The sequence below is a fragment of the Pezoporus occidentalis genome, unplaced genomic scaffold, assembly GCF_034315485.1.
Source record: "Pezoporus occidentalis ecotype Australia unplaced genomic scaffold, CSIRO_AGI_Poc_V1 ctg24, whole genome shotgun sequence".
Lineage (NCBI taxonomy): Eukaryota > Metazoa > Chordata > Aves > Psittaciformes > Psittacidae > Pezoporus > Pezoporus occidentalis.
In genome coordinates this window covers 5206151-5220934 of record NW_026914285.1, presented here as the reverse complement: position 1 = coordinate 5220934, position 14784 = coordinate 5206151, and the positions used below count along the sequence as shown (strand labels likewise).

The window sequence follows — 14784 nt, the reverse complement described above, 5'->3', positions numbered from 1 at the left end:
GATGTCACCATCTCCCACTTTTTCATTAAAATTAATATTTGTCTTCCACGTGCCCTGTTAATTAGCGCAGTAGATGTAGCATGGACCTCCAAGACCACATCTTTTTAATGATTATTTGAGTCTATGTGGATTATAGTGGTTTCTGATTGCATAGTCTGCCTTGCGTAGACAGAATCTTGCCTGCAAATTGTCTGTCTGAGGGTGGTGATGTATCTTTATCTTCTGTATAACAGAAGTCTGTTATAACAAGCCATTTCAGCAGAAGTTTGTTTTGTGTAAAGTCTGCAGGCCTGGTCTATGAATGTCTGATTGTGGCACTTTTTTTATGTCTGGTCCTGAAAAGAAGCTGCATTTCAGACTATTGTTTCACTCAGTCTGAAGAACTCTTTTAAACAGGAAATATTAGAAACTACCTCTGGGCTGGAGATGTAAAAGGGAGAGTGATTTTTTTAATTTTTCTTTCATAAATGATGGATAGCAGCCAAATAAAAGAAAAATTGAAGGCAAGTTCAAGGAAAGAGGAATAGCCAGTTTTCTATTCTATGCATGTTTTTTGCAATCTTGTGTAATTCAACATACTTCTGTTTTATGAAAAAAAAATCCCAATTTTATTGTTATTGCTAATGTGCGTAATTTTTTATGCAAAATTCCCATTACTTCAGGAGGAGTTCTGACTAATATCAGTGTGCAGTTCTTAATGAGGAGGCAAGTACTTTCACATGTTAGAAAAACAGTGCATGCTGAAAGACATGGTTTTATTTTAAAAGAGTTACCTTGTACAATCTTTGTTTACCAAAGGAGAGAGCAGGCAGCTGTCTTGTGCAGAAGGTATGGACTGGTGATTAGACTAAGGAATGTTGAGTCAGGAGCTTCCTGAATCCTGATCCCATGAAAGCCAGTGACTCACTGGGTAACCTTGGGCAAATCACTTGACCTTCTTTTGTACCCCAGACAACCCCACTGAAAATTAGGTGAAGGGTGTGACCTCACTGAAAAACACATGCTTCATCAGAGCTGAGCTTCTCTAAGAAAACAAATTACAGTGCCTGCAGCATTTTTAGCATGCTGTGTCACTTTGCGTGTGTTCTGTTTTCAAATTGCACAAGTGGAATTGAAGTGCAAGAGCTGTACTTCACCATGCTGTTCAGTTCAAGCACTAGAGATCTTTATATGTCTATAAACAAGTTTATTGGTTTTTTTTCCAGATGAGCCACCGCAATTTGTGTTTTAGCAAAAGCTGGGTTTTCCTTGCTGTACATTGGGGACTGTTTTATTCTCTTTATTTCTGTGCTTGAGATACCAATGGAAAATAAATGAGATTACTGTAATTTTTGCATGTAATTTTTGTGTGCTGTTCACTCAGAGGATCTCTACAGATAGTCTGGTTTAAGAAAATTCAGAAATGTCCGGACTTATGTTTTGCTTCACAGCACTCTTGGGAAGAAGATAGCTGCAGTGTAATGTGCTTCACCACACATCCAACATAGCTGTGATGCACCCCTCATTTACCCGCACAGCTCTTTGTGTCCTGATATTTAGAGAGGATGAAAGTTTTAGCTGACTTGCCATCATTGTGTTGGAGTGTTCCCACCTTATGTTACACCCCATTCCTACAAGGTGTAGGAGTTCTTTTTAATCCACTGGGGGTATTATTTCCTGTTGGGCTACAATGGGTGTTTGCCTTCAATAGTTGTAAGGAAATTTGTGCAGATCAAGGTCCACTATCAGGAATGCAGACAGTGCAGGTGAACTGGGATCCAGGTGCTGCTGAGTGCTGCTGACTCCTTCATTTCTTGCTTCAGGATATAAACAGACTGGGTTATGCCAAGAGCCCCTTGCCCATGATGTTCCAAAATATACTAGGGTCCAAAGCCTGCAGGTTGCTTTCATACTGCTTTCAACAGTTGACTGATGTAGTCACACTGTCTCGCTTCAAGGGAGAAAGAAGGCTGTGTGGAAAGGCTGTCAGTCCATTTAGGTGGCTGGTCTTTTTGCTGTATGGGAAGGAACAAATTTACAAGAAGGCTGGCTCCTCTTCACTTGCATGAGGGTAAATCCTGCCTTGTCGCCATCTGTTTCTTTTACCATTTTCTGCATTCCTACAGCATAACTTAACTAAACACCATCCTGCTGGTAAAATTATATTATGTCATTTTCACTCAGCAGGAACTGTCAACACCAGTAAGATGCTTCATTAAGTAGAAAACATCTGATGATCTACTAACCCATTCTCAATCAGTCATCATTTTACACAGCTGCTGGAAGCCTATTTTTTCTTTTTTCAATAGCCGGGTTTGAAGTTCATAGTAGTACAGAATGGTGTGGTGCTAAAATTGGCATTGTTTTTAAAAGTCTTTGTATGATTTGTCTTAAGTCTTCACTTTTGCCCAAAGCTTTCTCTGGAATTATGTTTACATGCAGGGTCACTTAAAAGGTCACCTGTAACCTTTTCATTTTGGTTCTTCCCACCAGTAAATGCCAGAAACCACCCTAATGTCCTGAGAAATGTGTGATAATGCCAGTGTATTCATGCATGTAAGGGGAGGGATGGGAGAGACTTTTCAAGGAGGAAGGGAAGTGTCCCTTCTTTAATTCTTGGATGCAAAAGGATGAAGGACGCAGGTGCAGAAGTACTTGATGTTGTTCTCAATTCTGTGCTCAAGAGAGCATACTTAGCTAAGCAGTATGTAGAGATTGCAGATCGCTGTGAGATTTTGAATTTTGGTTATTTTTAATGAAATGCAAAACCAATTTTAAGAGTCACTGGAAGTTTGTCATATGCTTTAATCTGGTTTAAATGTGCTCAAAATGCCTTCAAAACAGTGGGCACTGTTAATGAAGTATGTCCTCAGTTCACCCCATTTATCACTGTTAAATACATATGTTATGCTGCACTCTAATTAAAGGTGAAGCCAGTAGCTTAACACTTTCCAGAAGATGATCCTGTTTCAGTTTCCTGTGTTTTGCCAGAATATTTGGGATGAAATGTTCTGTGCTGAATAGTCGCCTGAGAAGCATTTCATTTTAGTTATTTACTCTGAACTTCTCCGCAGAGACTAATCTGCAGTCACTTCATGGAAGGAGCTTAAAATTGGGCTGCAAGGTTTCTCATATCTGAAGGATACTTTTTTGGTCTGTATGAAGGAGGAAAAAGAAAGGAAGAACAACTTCAGTTCAGAGTTCAGCGGTTATTCTCTGCAGAGTCAGCACGTCTCTCAAACAGGGAAGGAAACTGTACCATCTTCAGGCACAGAAGCCAGGAGCAAGCGCAGTGTAGTTCCTGGCCTTCTCCAGGGATATTCACATTGCTTGGCTGTAGGATTTGCATAGTTTAATGTAGTGTGACCACATTGCTCTGACAGTAGGTAATCTAAGATGGGGTTGCTTACAAATTGCACTGCAGAAGGAGCTAGGGCTGAAAAATGCATGTAAGAAAGAGGGAGAGGTCTTTCCAAAGCCAGGTCTGATGAAGTTGGTGCAAGGAGGAACTTACACGCACAAAACAATGTTAGAAGAATGTCATGGGTAGCAGACAAACTCAGGGATGTCCAAATTGCACATTCAAAATCATCGGCGTTAATGGGGCTGTTATCTGCATATCTGCGTATCTAAAGTGCATATCTGCACTGTATTAAGTCTTTTGTTGTATGCTCATGGGGGATGTCTGTCACAAGAGAGCAAGAGTTACGAAAGGTGAAGTACAGTTACGCAAGAAAGTATTTGTATAGAGAGCAAAGTTGTGTCTCAAATGGGTGGAGCGTTGCAGTGTTATCAGAGGTTGTTAAGGTTAAGTAACTTGAATTTCCCTCTACAGACTGAGCCCTTCATATCACAGAGTTTTGGGTAGTTCTGAATGGTGTTATAAAATGTTGAGCACTCTGAAACTAAGTTCTCAAGTTGGTGGTTTGCACCCAACTGTTATTCATACCCTACACTGAATATGCATTGTGTGCCATGTGGTGTTATTCAGCAGAACTTTTTAGAACACTTCTCCAGCTTTTCTTATTCACCCAGAGCTGTTTAGTACAGAGTCCAATGACTTAGGAATGAAACTACTTTTCAGCTGACAGAACCTCATTACCTTATTTCACAAGCATGCTGCAGTGAAGTAATTTCTACAACTATGAGCACTCTTGGGGCATTAAATACAAAATCATTCTCTCTGCAACCTTTAAGCATACAAGTTAGAGAAGATTGCTGTAGCAGGGCTTACGTCTAACCAACATAGTGTTTTCTTGATTGCTGGTCTATTTATTTGCAAATATTTGTGTGTTTAATTGATTGGTAGTTCATGCATATTCAAGTGCATAGATTCAAGTAAAATAGAAGAAGCTGGCTCAAACTCCTGACCAGCTCTGCAAAGCAGAGTGTGTGTGGTCCTGATTTAAATGACGAGCTGTGCCCTGTATTGAGGGGTCTGTCAGCAAAAGCTAGAGGATAGGCCTAAAGCCTTCTCTAGTAAATGTCTGCTTAAGTTAACAGAACGCTGGTGAAATATGCTACAAGGAGTTACTTAATGTCAGCAGAAAATGGTTCTAGTTATATTACTACTAAGCATGTGTTGTGGTTCATTAACCTGTCAGCTCTGCTCATAGTTGTTAGACATGAGTTGTGACCTGATGCCATTTAGTGCATTTCTGTAAATACAAACCTAGTGATAACACTATATAGAACAGCAGCCAAAAATAACATCATCTTTGCATTTCCTGACAACGCACATTGTTGGTGTCTGGGACTTTGGCAAAGTCAGAGGTAGTCCTCATTGGCACAGTAGCTGTTGATTCATTAAACGCTTAGCTTGTGACACTTCCAAAGAATTTGCTCTATAGCTTAGCAGTGATGCACTGATTATTTGGTTACTCTGTCAGAGAAATGCATCTGTTTGAAATCATATTTTTTTGCTCAACACTAGCATTTGATTTAAATAAAACAAAGATGTCCTCTCTTCAAAGCAAGTATTTATATAGTGCTATATCAGATTGAAACTTTACGTGTACCTACTGATACTCAGCCATGCCTCAGTGCAGAATAGAAATAGCATTATCTGTCCTGCATTATTGTAAGTATTGTCAAAGGAAAGTTTTTTTTACCCATCAGAAAAAATAAGCTCAAATCTTGCATGTAAAACCCACCACTAATTAGGTACGCATTCAGTATGACAGTTTGATTCATATGTTTTTGCAGCAATGTACTTGATTGCCGTAGCAATCAGCAACAGAAGTAACAGGGAAGGGAGTACTGGTTCCTTGAATAAATTCTTACTAGCATTTATAATACTACAGGGCTTTTTATTCAAATAGTAACTATTTGAATGAATTTGGTAAATGTGTGCCCATTAGGGGAAGAGAGAATAAAAGATAAATGCCCCCTTCATTTTCCTTCCCACCTCACCTCCAGTGGGGAGGCAACAGCTGCAGAGAACAGACTGGCTGTTTTGTCATCACTGGTACATCAGTGTCCTCTTGTCACTTTTCCAGTAACTCCATCATTAGGTCAGGAACCCAGCATGTGAGTAAGGCTGCCAGATGATACCTTGGCTTTTCTCACAGACTTCTGGTCAGATAGCTGCTTTCCTAATCCCAAATACTGCTCAGCAGTGAGTGCTGCTTTCATCTCTTTCCTCTTGGCTGCTCCCCCAAAGCATGTGAAAAAAACAAAACAGCAAGTTTATGTAAGGCAAGTAAGTAAAATTGGCTGTTTTTTTTTCTTTCTCAGCCCATATTGTAGATAATATTGTTGTTATTACTATTGTCATGCCTGTTACTATGGATATCAGAATATGATATCCTGCCATCAGTGTCTCTACTTTTGTCACCTTACAGCTAGTCTACAGCAGTTAAAAAAAAACATGGAGCCGATAATATGTAGAAGGCTTTTAGTTACTGCAGAATAATGCATCTCTTCAGCTGCTATTTAAGGGCCTCATATTTATTTCTCTGTAGTGGCTTTGATGAGTGGTCTTTGTCCTTATTATTAAAGCACTTTTAGTTTAGCCCTGGATGTCTTATTAATCATCTCCCGGCCTAGGTTGAAGACTGTGAATGTTAAGTTCAGGCTTGAGCTCCCTGCAGCTTTGGTTCCCATTCAGTCTTCTACCTCTTGGATAGTAACTTGGCTGTGAAATAATGCAGTGTGAGCATAGAAATTAAAGGTAAGCCTGATTTTTAGAGAGGGAACGATGTGTTGCCTGCAATCTATAGTCACCCAGAGACTAGAGAAGGGGGAGATCACTGAAGTTGCAGTCACACTTAGAAAAGCTGATCTAGCAGTGGTCTGAGATCCCATGAGCATTAAGGGGTTTTACATGTTCTATCATGTGCTGCTTTGCATGCAAATTATTTTGTGTTCTGGAGTATAAATACCAAATACTGTATACATTTAAAAATAAAACTGAACAAAACTAAAAACCTAACCTAAGCAATACTAGAAAGCACCTTCTTACAAAACAAGACTCTACATGGAAGCAACAATTTGAAATCATTATTCAGACTGTTTGGTGTATTGCAGAGGGTACTCAGACTTCAGCAAGGAGTTTACTTCAACAGTTTACATACAGTTTGTTTAGTTGCTCCATAAATATTAACATTTTTGACCCTTTAGAAAGATGCTATAGCACCTTTTTGTACAGTTGCAGAGCATCTTTATAGTGAATTATTAGTTTCAAGTGACCTGCTTTGGGTTGCTGCTCAGAATTTGAGAATTAATTATACAGTTCACTTGACCTTGACTGTGAGCTTTAGCTGGTAAACTCTTTTATGGATAGTCATATCATTGTATTTATTTGTTTCATTTCTGCAGGGCACTTGCTTGGGCTTTCCCATGATGATTCCAAATTTTGTGAGGAGAACTTTGGCTCCATGGAAGATAAGCGTCTGATGTCCTCCATTCTGACTAGCATCGATGCCTCAAAACCCTGGTCGAAATGCACTTCAGCAACTATAACAGAGTTTTTTGATGATGGTCATGGTATGTATTACCACACCATATGTCAGCTACATGTTATTTTTTATTGTGGTTTCTTTTTTTTTTTAATAAGAACATTTTATACCAGCTTGTTCATTCCTTGCTCATTCTCAGGACTGTCTTGGAAGTGCTTGCAAAACAAGGCAAAGGTCTAAAAGGCTGACAGAGTCTCACCCTCCCTTTGCATGGTTCAGATGCAAGAGAAAAGAAAGAGTTGATGGAATGCGTATTGGCAATAATTTGGTTTGGAACATGGAGAGGTTTTTTTAAAAGTATGAAATTAGTTTTGTCCCCCCAGATGCCGCAGATATGAGCTCAGAGAGTATTTTAAACAGAGGATACAAGCTTTTTCCTCACAGAAATTAAATTGGGGGATATGGTCTACTTAGTGTTAGACTACAGATATGAGCAGAGTATATGTGTTCTTGTTGCTATTAAGGACATTTATTACGTTTATAATGCCATTGTATTTATTATGTTTATGTAGAAGGCATGTAAGCAAGAATTAAGACTCCTCTGTGCTGTATATGGTAAAAGATTACTTCTGCTCCAGGAGCTTAGCTTCCAAGTCATGTAACTAATATGTTAAATATGTCATTTACCTTTTGGAGAGTAAGTGCAAAATTTTCATTTTCCAAAGGTAGTAATAAAAAGCATAATCTTCACTTTTTAATGATTTTTAAAGTCTTCATTGTGCTCCCAAAGCAACTGCAGTTCTTAAACAAACCTTTCAAATTCCAAAATGCTGAGATAAAAATGACATAATTGAGTGAATGGATCAAGTTGTTATAGTAACCAAAATGCTTATGGATAAAAAGTATGGTATGTCTGTTGAATGTAAAAGTTTTCTTGCTTTTAAGCATTTTGTCGCCTAATTTCAGTGCTCTCTGAAATATTTCCTCCCATTTTCCTCTATTAGAGAATGACTTCATTTTTTCTCACAATTTTATTAGGTCCATTAATCTGTACTGTCCTGGTTTATGGTCCATATTGCTTTGGCATTGACTTAATATTACCAAGTCAGTTTTCACATATGAAGAAAACTTTCTTTTTTGAGGTTAGTTACTGAGGTACAGCTCAGTTCAGTGGGGTAAAAAATAGGGACCTCCCTTGCCATCCATGAATGCCCTCTTAGCACAAAGAACTCTAAACTGTATTTCCTCTTCTGTTCCTCTCCTGCTGCAGGTGAGCAGAAAGGTTGTTCTCATTTTTTTGGCTTTTTTATGTGACCTGATTCTTCTCTTTACTATGCATCCAGATAGTTACTTTCTCCAGCAAACAAGAAAACAGAGAGCATTTTTCCAGCCTCCTCACCTTTGGCTTGTTTAAAGCTGGGTGGATGCTTTTAATTTGGACCCTTGTCCATGAGCTGGACCCAGCCTCAGTGTAAAAGGGGGGGGGAGGGCTGTAGCAAACAGTCCTACACGTCTCTGCCATTTTTTTTCAGTAAAAGTAGATAGGAGCTTCACATCCTTCAAAGCTGCATTACGGTTCATCATGAGTGCTGACTTCCTCCTGTACAAGAAGTTGGGCAGTCCTCAGCTGCTGACACTTCACAAACTCACATATTCTTTACTGCACGTAAAGGGCTTAGGTTCTGTCAGTCTCTTAACGGACGGGTTAGGGTACATTGACCTTTCTACTCACGAGTATTTTTCACTCAGGCATGTAGTCAGAAAGAGTTATTGATATGATGAAATAATTCATAGATGAAATAATTCATAGAACCTCTTGTCAAATAGAGGTCCATAGTCCTCTGGGAATTAATTTTATTACTGATGCTATTGGTGTGATTTCAAGCATACAACGGTCAGGGAGTCTCTTCACTTGATGAATCAAGCCTTCAGGGACCTTTTCCAATTAGTAGTCTTCCTTTTCTGTTAACGTTTATAATATTTCAAGTATTATTTTATATCAAAGATTTGTCTTAACAGAATACAAACGCTATCTGTGAAGTAAAAATGGAAATCAGTGGTTTAAATTCCAGTTTCTTCAAATTATTGTGCTGAAAAGGCATGCGCTATTTTAGGAAGGGAATTTCTGGTTTTATTTTCTTCTTCCAGCGAGTGAATGAGCCATAGCTCCATAATTCCCAGTTGTAATGTACGCTGAGCACACCAGAAACCACAGAATCCTAGCAGAGCATGACGCTGCCTTTTAGACTGCTTTGGCCTGATAAAAAAAAACAGTGCAAATGTGTTGTGTTTCCGTGTTTCCTTCAGAATAAGCAATGTCTCTGCTTTTTGGGTTGCTCATCTTTTTCCTTACCTGGGGCAGGTGTACTGTCATACAGTTCAGTGTTTTCCTTCCCTTTTTGTTTTCAAGAAGGAGCTCCCCTGCAGTCTTCTCATAGAAAGAAGAAAATCCTATCTCTCTCAAGTGCCGGTAGGTAGAGGAAAAAAAACCTTAACCATTCAGGTGTAATTTTGAGCAGTACTGCAGGTGCAGTGTAGATAAGGAAGGCAGAAAAAAGCAGTTGCAACAAAAGGATACCAGGCTTTCTTTTAGGATGTTTGTGAGTGAATTTTGCATAGACATAGGAACCTTATGTGGGAAATCCTGAACAAGAGAAGACTCCCATTCTGTGGTAGGCAGTGTAAGCAGTTTGCACTGGGCTTTTGGTCTGAATTGGCTTGATCTTTTGAATTGTGTTTCCTGACAAAAAGGCCATGGCAGCATTTGTGTGAGGAAATAAACAAAATGCTTTATCTGCTTCTCCTTATGGGTAAGCATACTGAAATGTGGATGAAGTCCAGAAGTTTGGATCTGTGAGCAGTGTTCTATTACAAAAGAACAGTCGATGTCTTATCAAAGCTTTCAGGAAGTTTCCCAGATAGATTTTTCACTGTGTACTGCTGTAGCAGAAAATATTTTTGACTCTCAAATTCCTTAACATCATTTTATCAAGTACTGATGTTCCTATTTTCTAAATTTGGAATGTTGGGAAGTGGACTCATCTTATAGAATGTATTTACTGTGTATATAGCTACTCCTAAACTGGGTATATAAGTTACCACCTTAGTCCGTAGGGATCTCGATCAATGGCATCAGTGGTTTGACTGGTCTCATCATCTGCATTAGTGGTGCTGAATTACACCATAAACTAGTTTGCCTGAGTAGTTAAACATCTGACATCTGGCTGAGTTGCACATACCAGCATTACATACAGTTAAAGTCAGCTAAATAAATCCCAATATAAATGTGTACTCCAAGGTCAACCAGGAGGCCTGGGGATAATCAAGGTGCCTGATTCCCTGTCTCTTGAGGCTCACTTTGAGAACTAGAAGCATTGTTGTCATGATATCACCATTTGTTTTACGCTCATGAGATGATCCCAGACAGCAGTTTGACATTTAAGGAGAAAAGGCTCAGAAGACAGTGACATTTATTTCCATCTGCTTTTAGCCAGCCCTCTCCTAAGGTACTAATTGCCTTTATTGCCATGCCGACCACTGTGCTGTGGTATGATTGCTGTGATTTATTGTGTTTATTCAGAGTGCTCAGTGCTCTGTGCAACCTCTGTGCAAGGACTATTTCTATTTTAATTAATTTATACCCTGGTTATCTGCTTTGCACAGATCTTAGGCTGCCTTTTTTTTTTCCCCCAAGATACGTTACACATAACATTGAGGAGAGATAATGAGATGGCTTAATTAACACTCATCAGCCAACAATGTTGCTCAATTGCAGGGCACACAGATGTTCTTTCATACTCAGGACAAAAAATGGGAATAGTAGTCTATACGTGTTCTGTATGTTGCAATTTAACATGGTGAATTGAAGCCCTTTCTGCCCTCTCAGCCCGGGGCGGGGCAGGGTAAACCATTCTCTAACTTCTTAACTTTGTCTTTTCTTACCATTGCAAGTAGGAGGTTGGACGAGTTGGTGGTAAGAACACCTGCACTTCATTGCAAACCGTATAAACATAGACACTGCTGCTATCTATGATCTATAAATGTAAAGACCTGTTTGGCGGGGTTTTTTTGGCTGTGGGGAACCCTTAAGGACTGTTGTTATCTTCAGTTTTGAATTTATCATGTGAGTTCAGCTGGAACACCTGGCTTGGTAGAAATTGCACGTTTTCTCAGAGAAGTATTGGTTGGTTAAGGAGAAGTTTGGATCTCATTCCCTGTGTTCTGTTTGTTATTCACATGTGAAAGGCATTCAAATAGCTGTTAACTAAAATGATCGACAGATCAAGTATGTGTAAGGATATGATTCTTTTTTTTCTTTCTTCTCTAAACTTATATGTCTATTCCTGTCAGTTGTGGTAGACCTCAGTGATGGGCAGCGGTGTTGTCATGGTGAAATTAGGTGTTATTACAATGTTTCAAAATACTGAACAACAGTTCCAGTTGGGAGTTTGACAAACTGTAGTATATATACAATAGTAGTGTATACTACTGAATGGTACATCCTAGTGTTTTCTGTAGCACTGTACTAACTTCCTCCCTCATCACAAGATATATGAAGTGGGACGTCCACTGTTACTTACTTTTACAAAGTGTATTTTTGACAGCAACTTTTGCCAATTAAATCCTTTTTAGAAACTCCAGGAGGAAAATCTGTGTTTCCTCACTCCTCACTATGTCTCTAATACTTGCGCTACAACATACTTTGAATGCTAGGGTACTTTTAATTATCTTTATCTGATGGCACTCAGCTTATCAGTTAGCATTGGCACACCTTGTCTGCATTAAAAAATCATCATAATCCAAATTAAAGGTAAGGTTAGGGTAAATCAGGGTCAGCAGAGCTCAAATAAAACAGGTTTAACAGGACAGAGAGTTTTTTGGTAGTAAGTGTTGATGCAGAAAGAATTTTTGGCTGATTTGGCTAATTGGCCTTAGTCTTTAGAGCTGAAAAAGAACAATTGCCGTGTATTCTAGAGGGAAAAAACCTAAGCCACTGAGAGGTGGGGCATTTGATTTGTTTAAATTCACTTACATAGCTTGATATTCTATTCCTTTTCCTGTAAATACTGAGGGGGTTATGGCCTTTTTTTCACCCTTGATCTAACTGAAAAATACTGGTATAGGTTCCAAAGTGAAGTAAATTGTGGTAAGTCATTTTGGCCAAGGATAAGTGAAGCTTGTCCAGACCACATATCCCTTTCATGAAGTGTAAAAGAGGTTACACTGAATAAATATTTCTGCATGTCAACAAGTGAGCTTTTCAATAGAAAAAACAACCAATAAAAATCTATCAGTGATCTTCTAGAACACAAATGTAAATTCTCATTTTTAGAGTGTGCCAGACAAATCTTGACCTCTGCAGTACCTCAAAACAAGTATACAATTCTTTGTTTATGCTATTTTTTCTTCTTTTTTCTCTTATTTATGTATTTTTGTATAAAATGGATAGTCTTCTTCAACCTAATCACAGAAGCAGTCAAGTAGCCTTCCTTACAAAAACAGCCCAGTCCAGATTTACCACCAACATTAGTTTTGATACAAGAACAGTCCAGTCCAGATTTACCACCAACATTAGTTTTGGTACGCAGCTTATATTTTTCCTTTGATCCATTGAAGTCCTTTCCTTTCCTTTCCTTTCCTTTCCTTTCCTTTCCTTTCCTTTCCTTTCCTTTCCTTTCCTTTCCTTTCCTTTCCTTTCCTTTCCTTTCCTTTCCTTTCCTTTCCTTTCCTTTCCTTTCCTTTCCTTTCCTTTCCTTTCCTTTCCTTTCCTTTCCTTTCCTTTCCTTTCCCTTTCCCTTTCCCTTTCCCTTTCCTCCCTTCCTTTTTCCTTTGCTTTGCCTTTCATTAGTTTGCTTTGCTTTGATTTTTTTTAAACTGTCTAGTACCTCATTGGTCATTGTCTACAGGTCTATTTCTTGTGATTTTTCTGACATTGCTTTAGAAGCTTTCCCATTTCTAATGTTCTGTCTCAAAATTCAAATTACAACTTTACTTATTTTGTCCTGAGTCTTGATCATTCTTTAAATCACAAACAGGTAGATAGAATGGAATGTTTTCAGAGTCAACTCAAATAAAGGAAACCAGAATGAAAAGCCAGAGGAACATGAGTAATTCTCATTTACACCCTCAGACTGGAAATAGGCAGCCTGACACCTGGTGTGCTGCTGGGTGACACCACAGTTGCAATAGTATGACTAGGAAATGAGTAATGATAGGTTGGTTTGCTCTTTTAGGTAACTGTTTGCTGGACCAACCAAGAAAGCACATTGTGGGCCCTGAGGAGCTGCCGGGACAAACCTACGATGCCATTCGTCAGTGCAAACTGGCGTTTGGACCCGAATACACAGTGTGTCCCGGTATGGATGTCTGCTCTCGCCTCTGGTGTGCAGTTGTGCGCCAAGGTCAGATGGTTTGTCTGACCAAGAAGCTGCCTGCTGTGGAGGGAACACCATGTGGAAAAGGGAGGATCTGCCTACAGGGAAAATGTGTTGACAAAACCAAGAAGAAATACTACTCAGTAAGTTACCAGCTGTGACCCCTAGAAAGGATAATCCTCAAAGGTGCCGATTTTTGTGTTAGTGAAAAGGACTTTATGGAAGTCAGATTGAAAGTTGCCTTATTTTTTTTGCATGTAATTGGAGTGTTATTGGTGAGAATTATAGGAAAAACACTGCATGTTTTCTTCGTGAAGTCTAAAAGCCTTCATTCCTGGAAAATTGGGTGAATCCCTTCAGAGTAGAGGATTTGCCCATTCAGTAAGTCAAGTCTCAGGACATACAGAAAGATTGTCAAGGACCTGTTATCTTCCTGCCTTCTTGGCAACAGGCTGTAAGATAAATTAAATCTATAAATTCAATTTACAGTCCTTAGCTGAAAGGCTTCAGGGCTCTAAACTAGTGAAGAGAAAGGTGGATGACATTCATTCAGAATATAATTTCTGATGCGGAAAAGTTTGTACCTCCAGTGACAAGAGTTCTGTTAACTTTATACATCTGAAGAGTCCTGAGGCTCTTGAGAACTGATAGGTGCACAATTTACAGGGTAGACAGTAACACTGCGCCTTCTGTTATACACATAGAAGAGGTATGGACTTCTAGAGATTTATGAAGATATTTGCAAACTATGAGAGTCATTCATATAAAGCTATAGCCTTTACAATACCCTTTTTTATGGAATTATATACTTCTACCTGGTGTTGCAATACTCTTTCTAGGTAGCCAATTTTAGCAGAGTTACAAACAATATTTGACAACTCCATCTCTTGCCAGTAATTCAGAGTAATACCTACACATCCCAATAATTGCATTTAATTAATCATAGATTAGCTTTATGAACACATTCTGCAAGCAGAATCCTTTGGAGATAGTTTAAGGGGCCCTGTTGGTAGGAAGAGAAAAAAATAAGAGAGCAGCACATGAGACTGGGTGCTATTTCTGGTGCATGTGTGTCTTCCATGAAACAGGCTGAAGGTGACTGTGGAGAGTAAAACCTACTTTTGCATTTGCATACATAGTGCCAAATGAGATGTCATCAGTGTGCAGCTACAAGACAGAAATTTCCTCTGCTGGGAGAAAGAAGGCTCCTAAGATGTCTCAAGTCCGATTAAAATGATCAAGGGATTGCCTTCAATTCAGAACATTAGCAGTGACTTTGAGATGTAGCACCTTTATTCACACTTGGATGATATCCTTACCTCCCACTGTTCCACATGTTTCAGGCTTCAAGCCATGGTAACTGGGGGTCCTGGGGACCTTGGGGACAGTGCTCTCGTACCTGTGGTGGAGGAGTTCAGTTTGCTTATCGTCACTGCAATAATCCAGCTCCTAGAAACAACGGCCGGTACTGCACTGGCAAGAGGGCCATCTACCGCTCCTGCAACGTCACACCCTGCCCAGCAAATAGTAAG

At 39.2% G+C, this 14784-nt stretch overlaps 1 protein-coding gene across 1 annotated transcript in view; it reads left to right on the top strand.

Moving 5' to 3' along the window:
• The window catches only part of ADAMTS5 (ADAM metallopeptidase with thrombospondin type 1 motif 5), a 48105-nt gene that overhangs the window by 20890 nt on the left and 12431 nt on the right, over positions 1 to 14784 (top strand). Inside the window, exons 3-5 of the mRNA XM_062622144.1 lie at positions 6799 to 6966; positions 13112 to 13395; positions 14596 to 14779. Of these exons, the coding sequence (XP_062478128.1) occupies positions 6799 to 6966; positions 13112 to 13395; positions 14596 to 14779 (636 nt within the window). The remainder of the gene's footprint in view (positions 1 to 6798; positions 6967 to 13111; positions 13396 to 14595; positions 14780 to 14784) is intronic.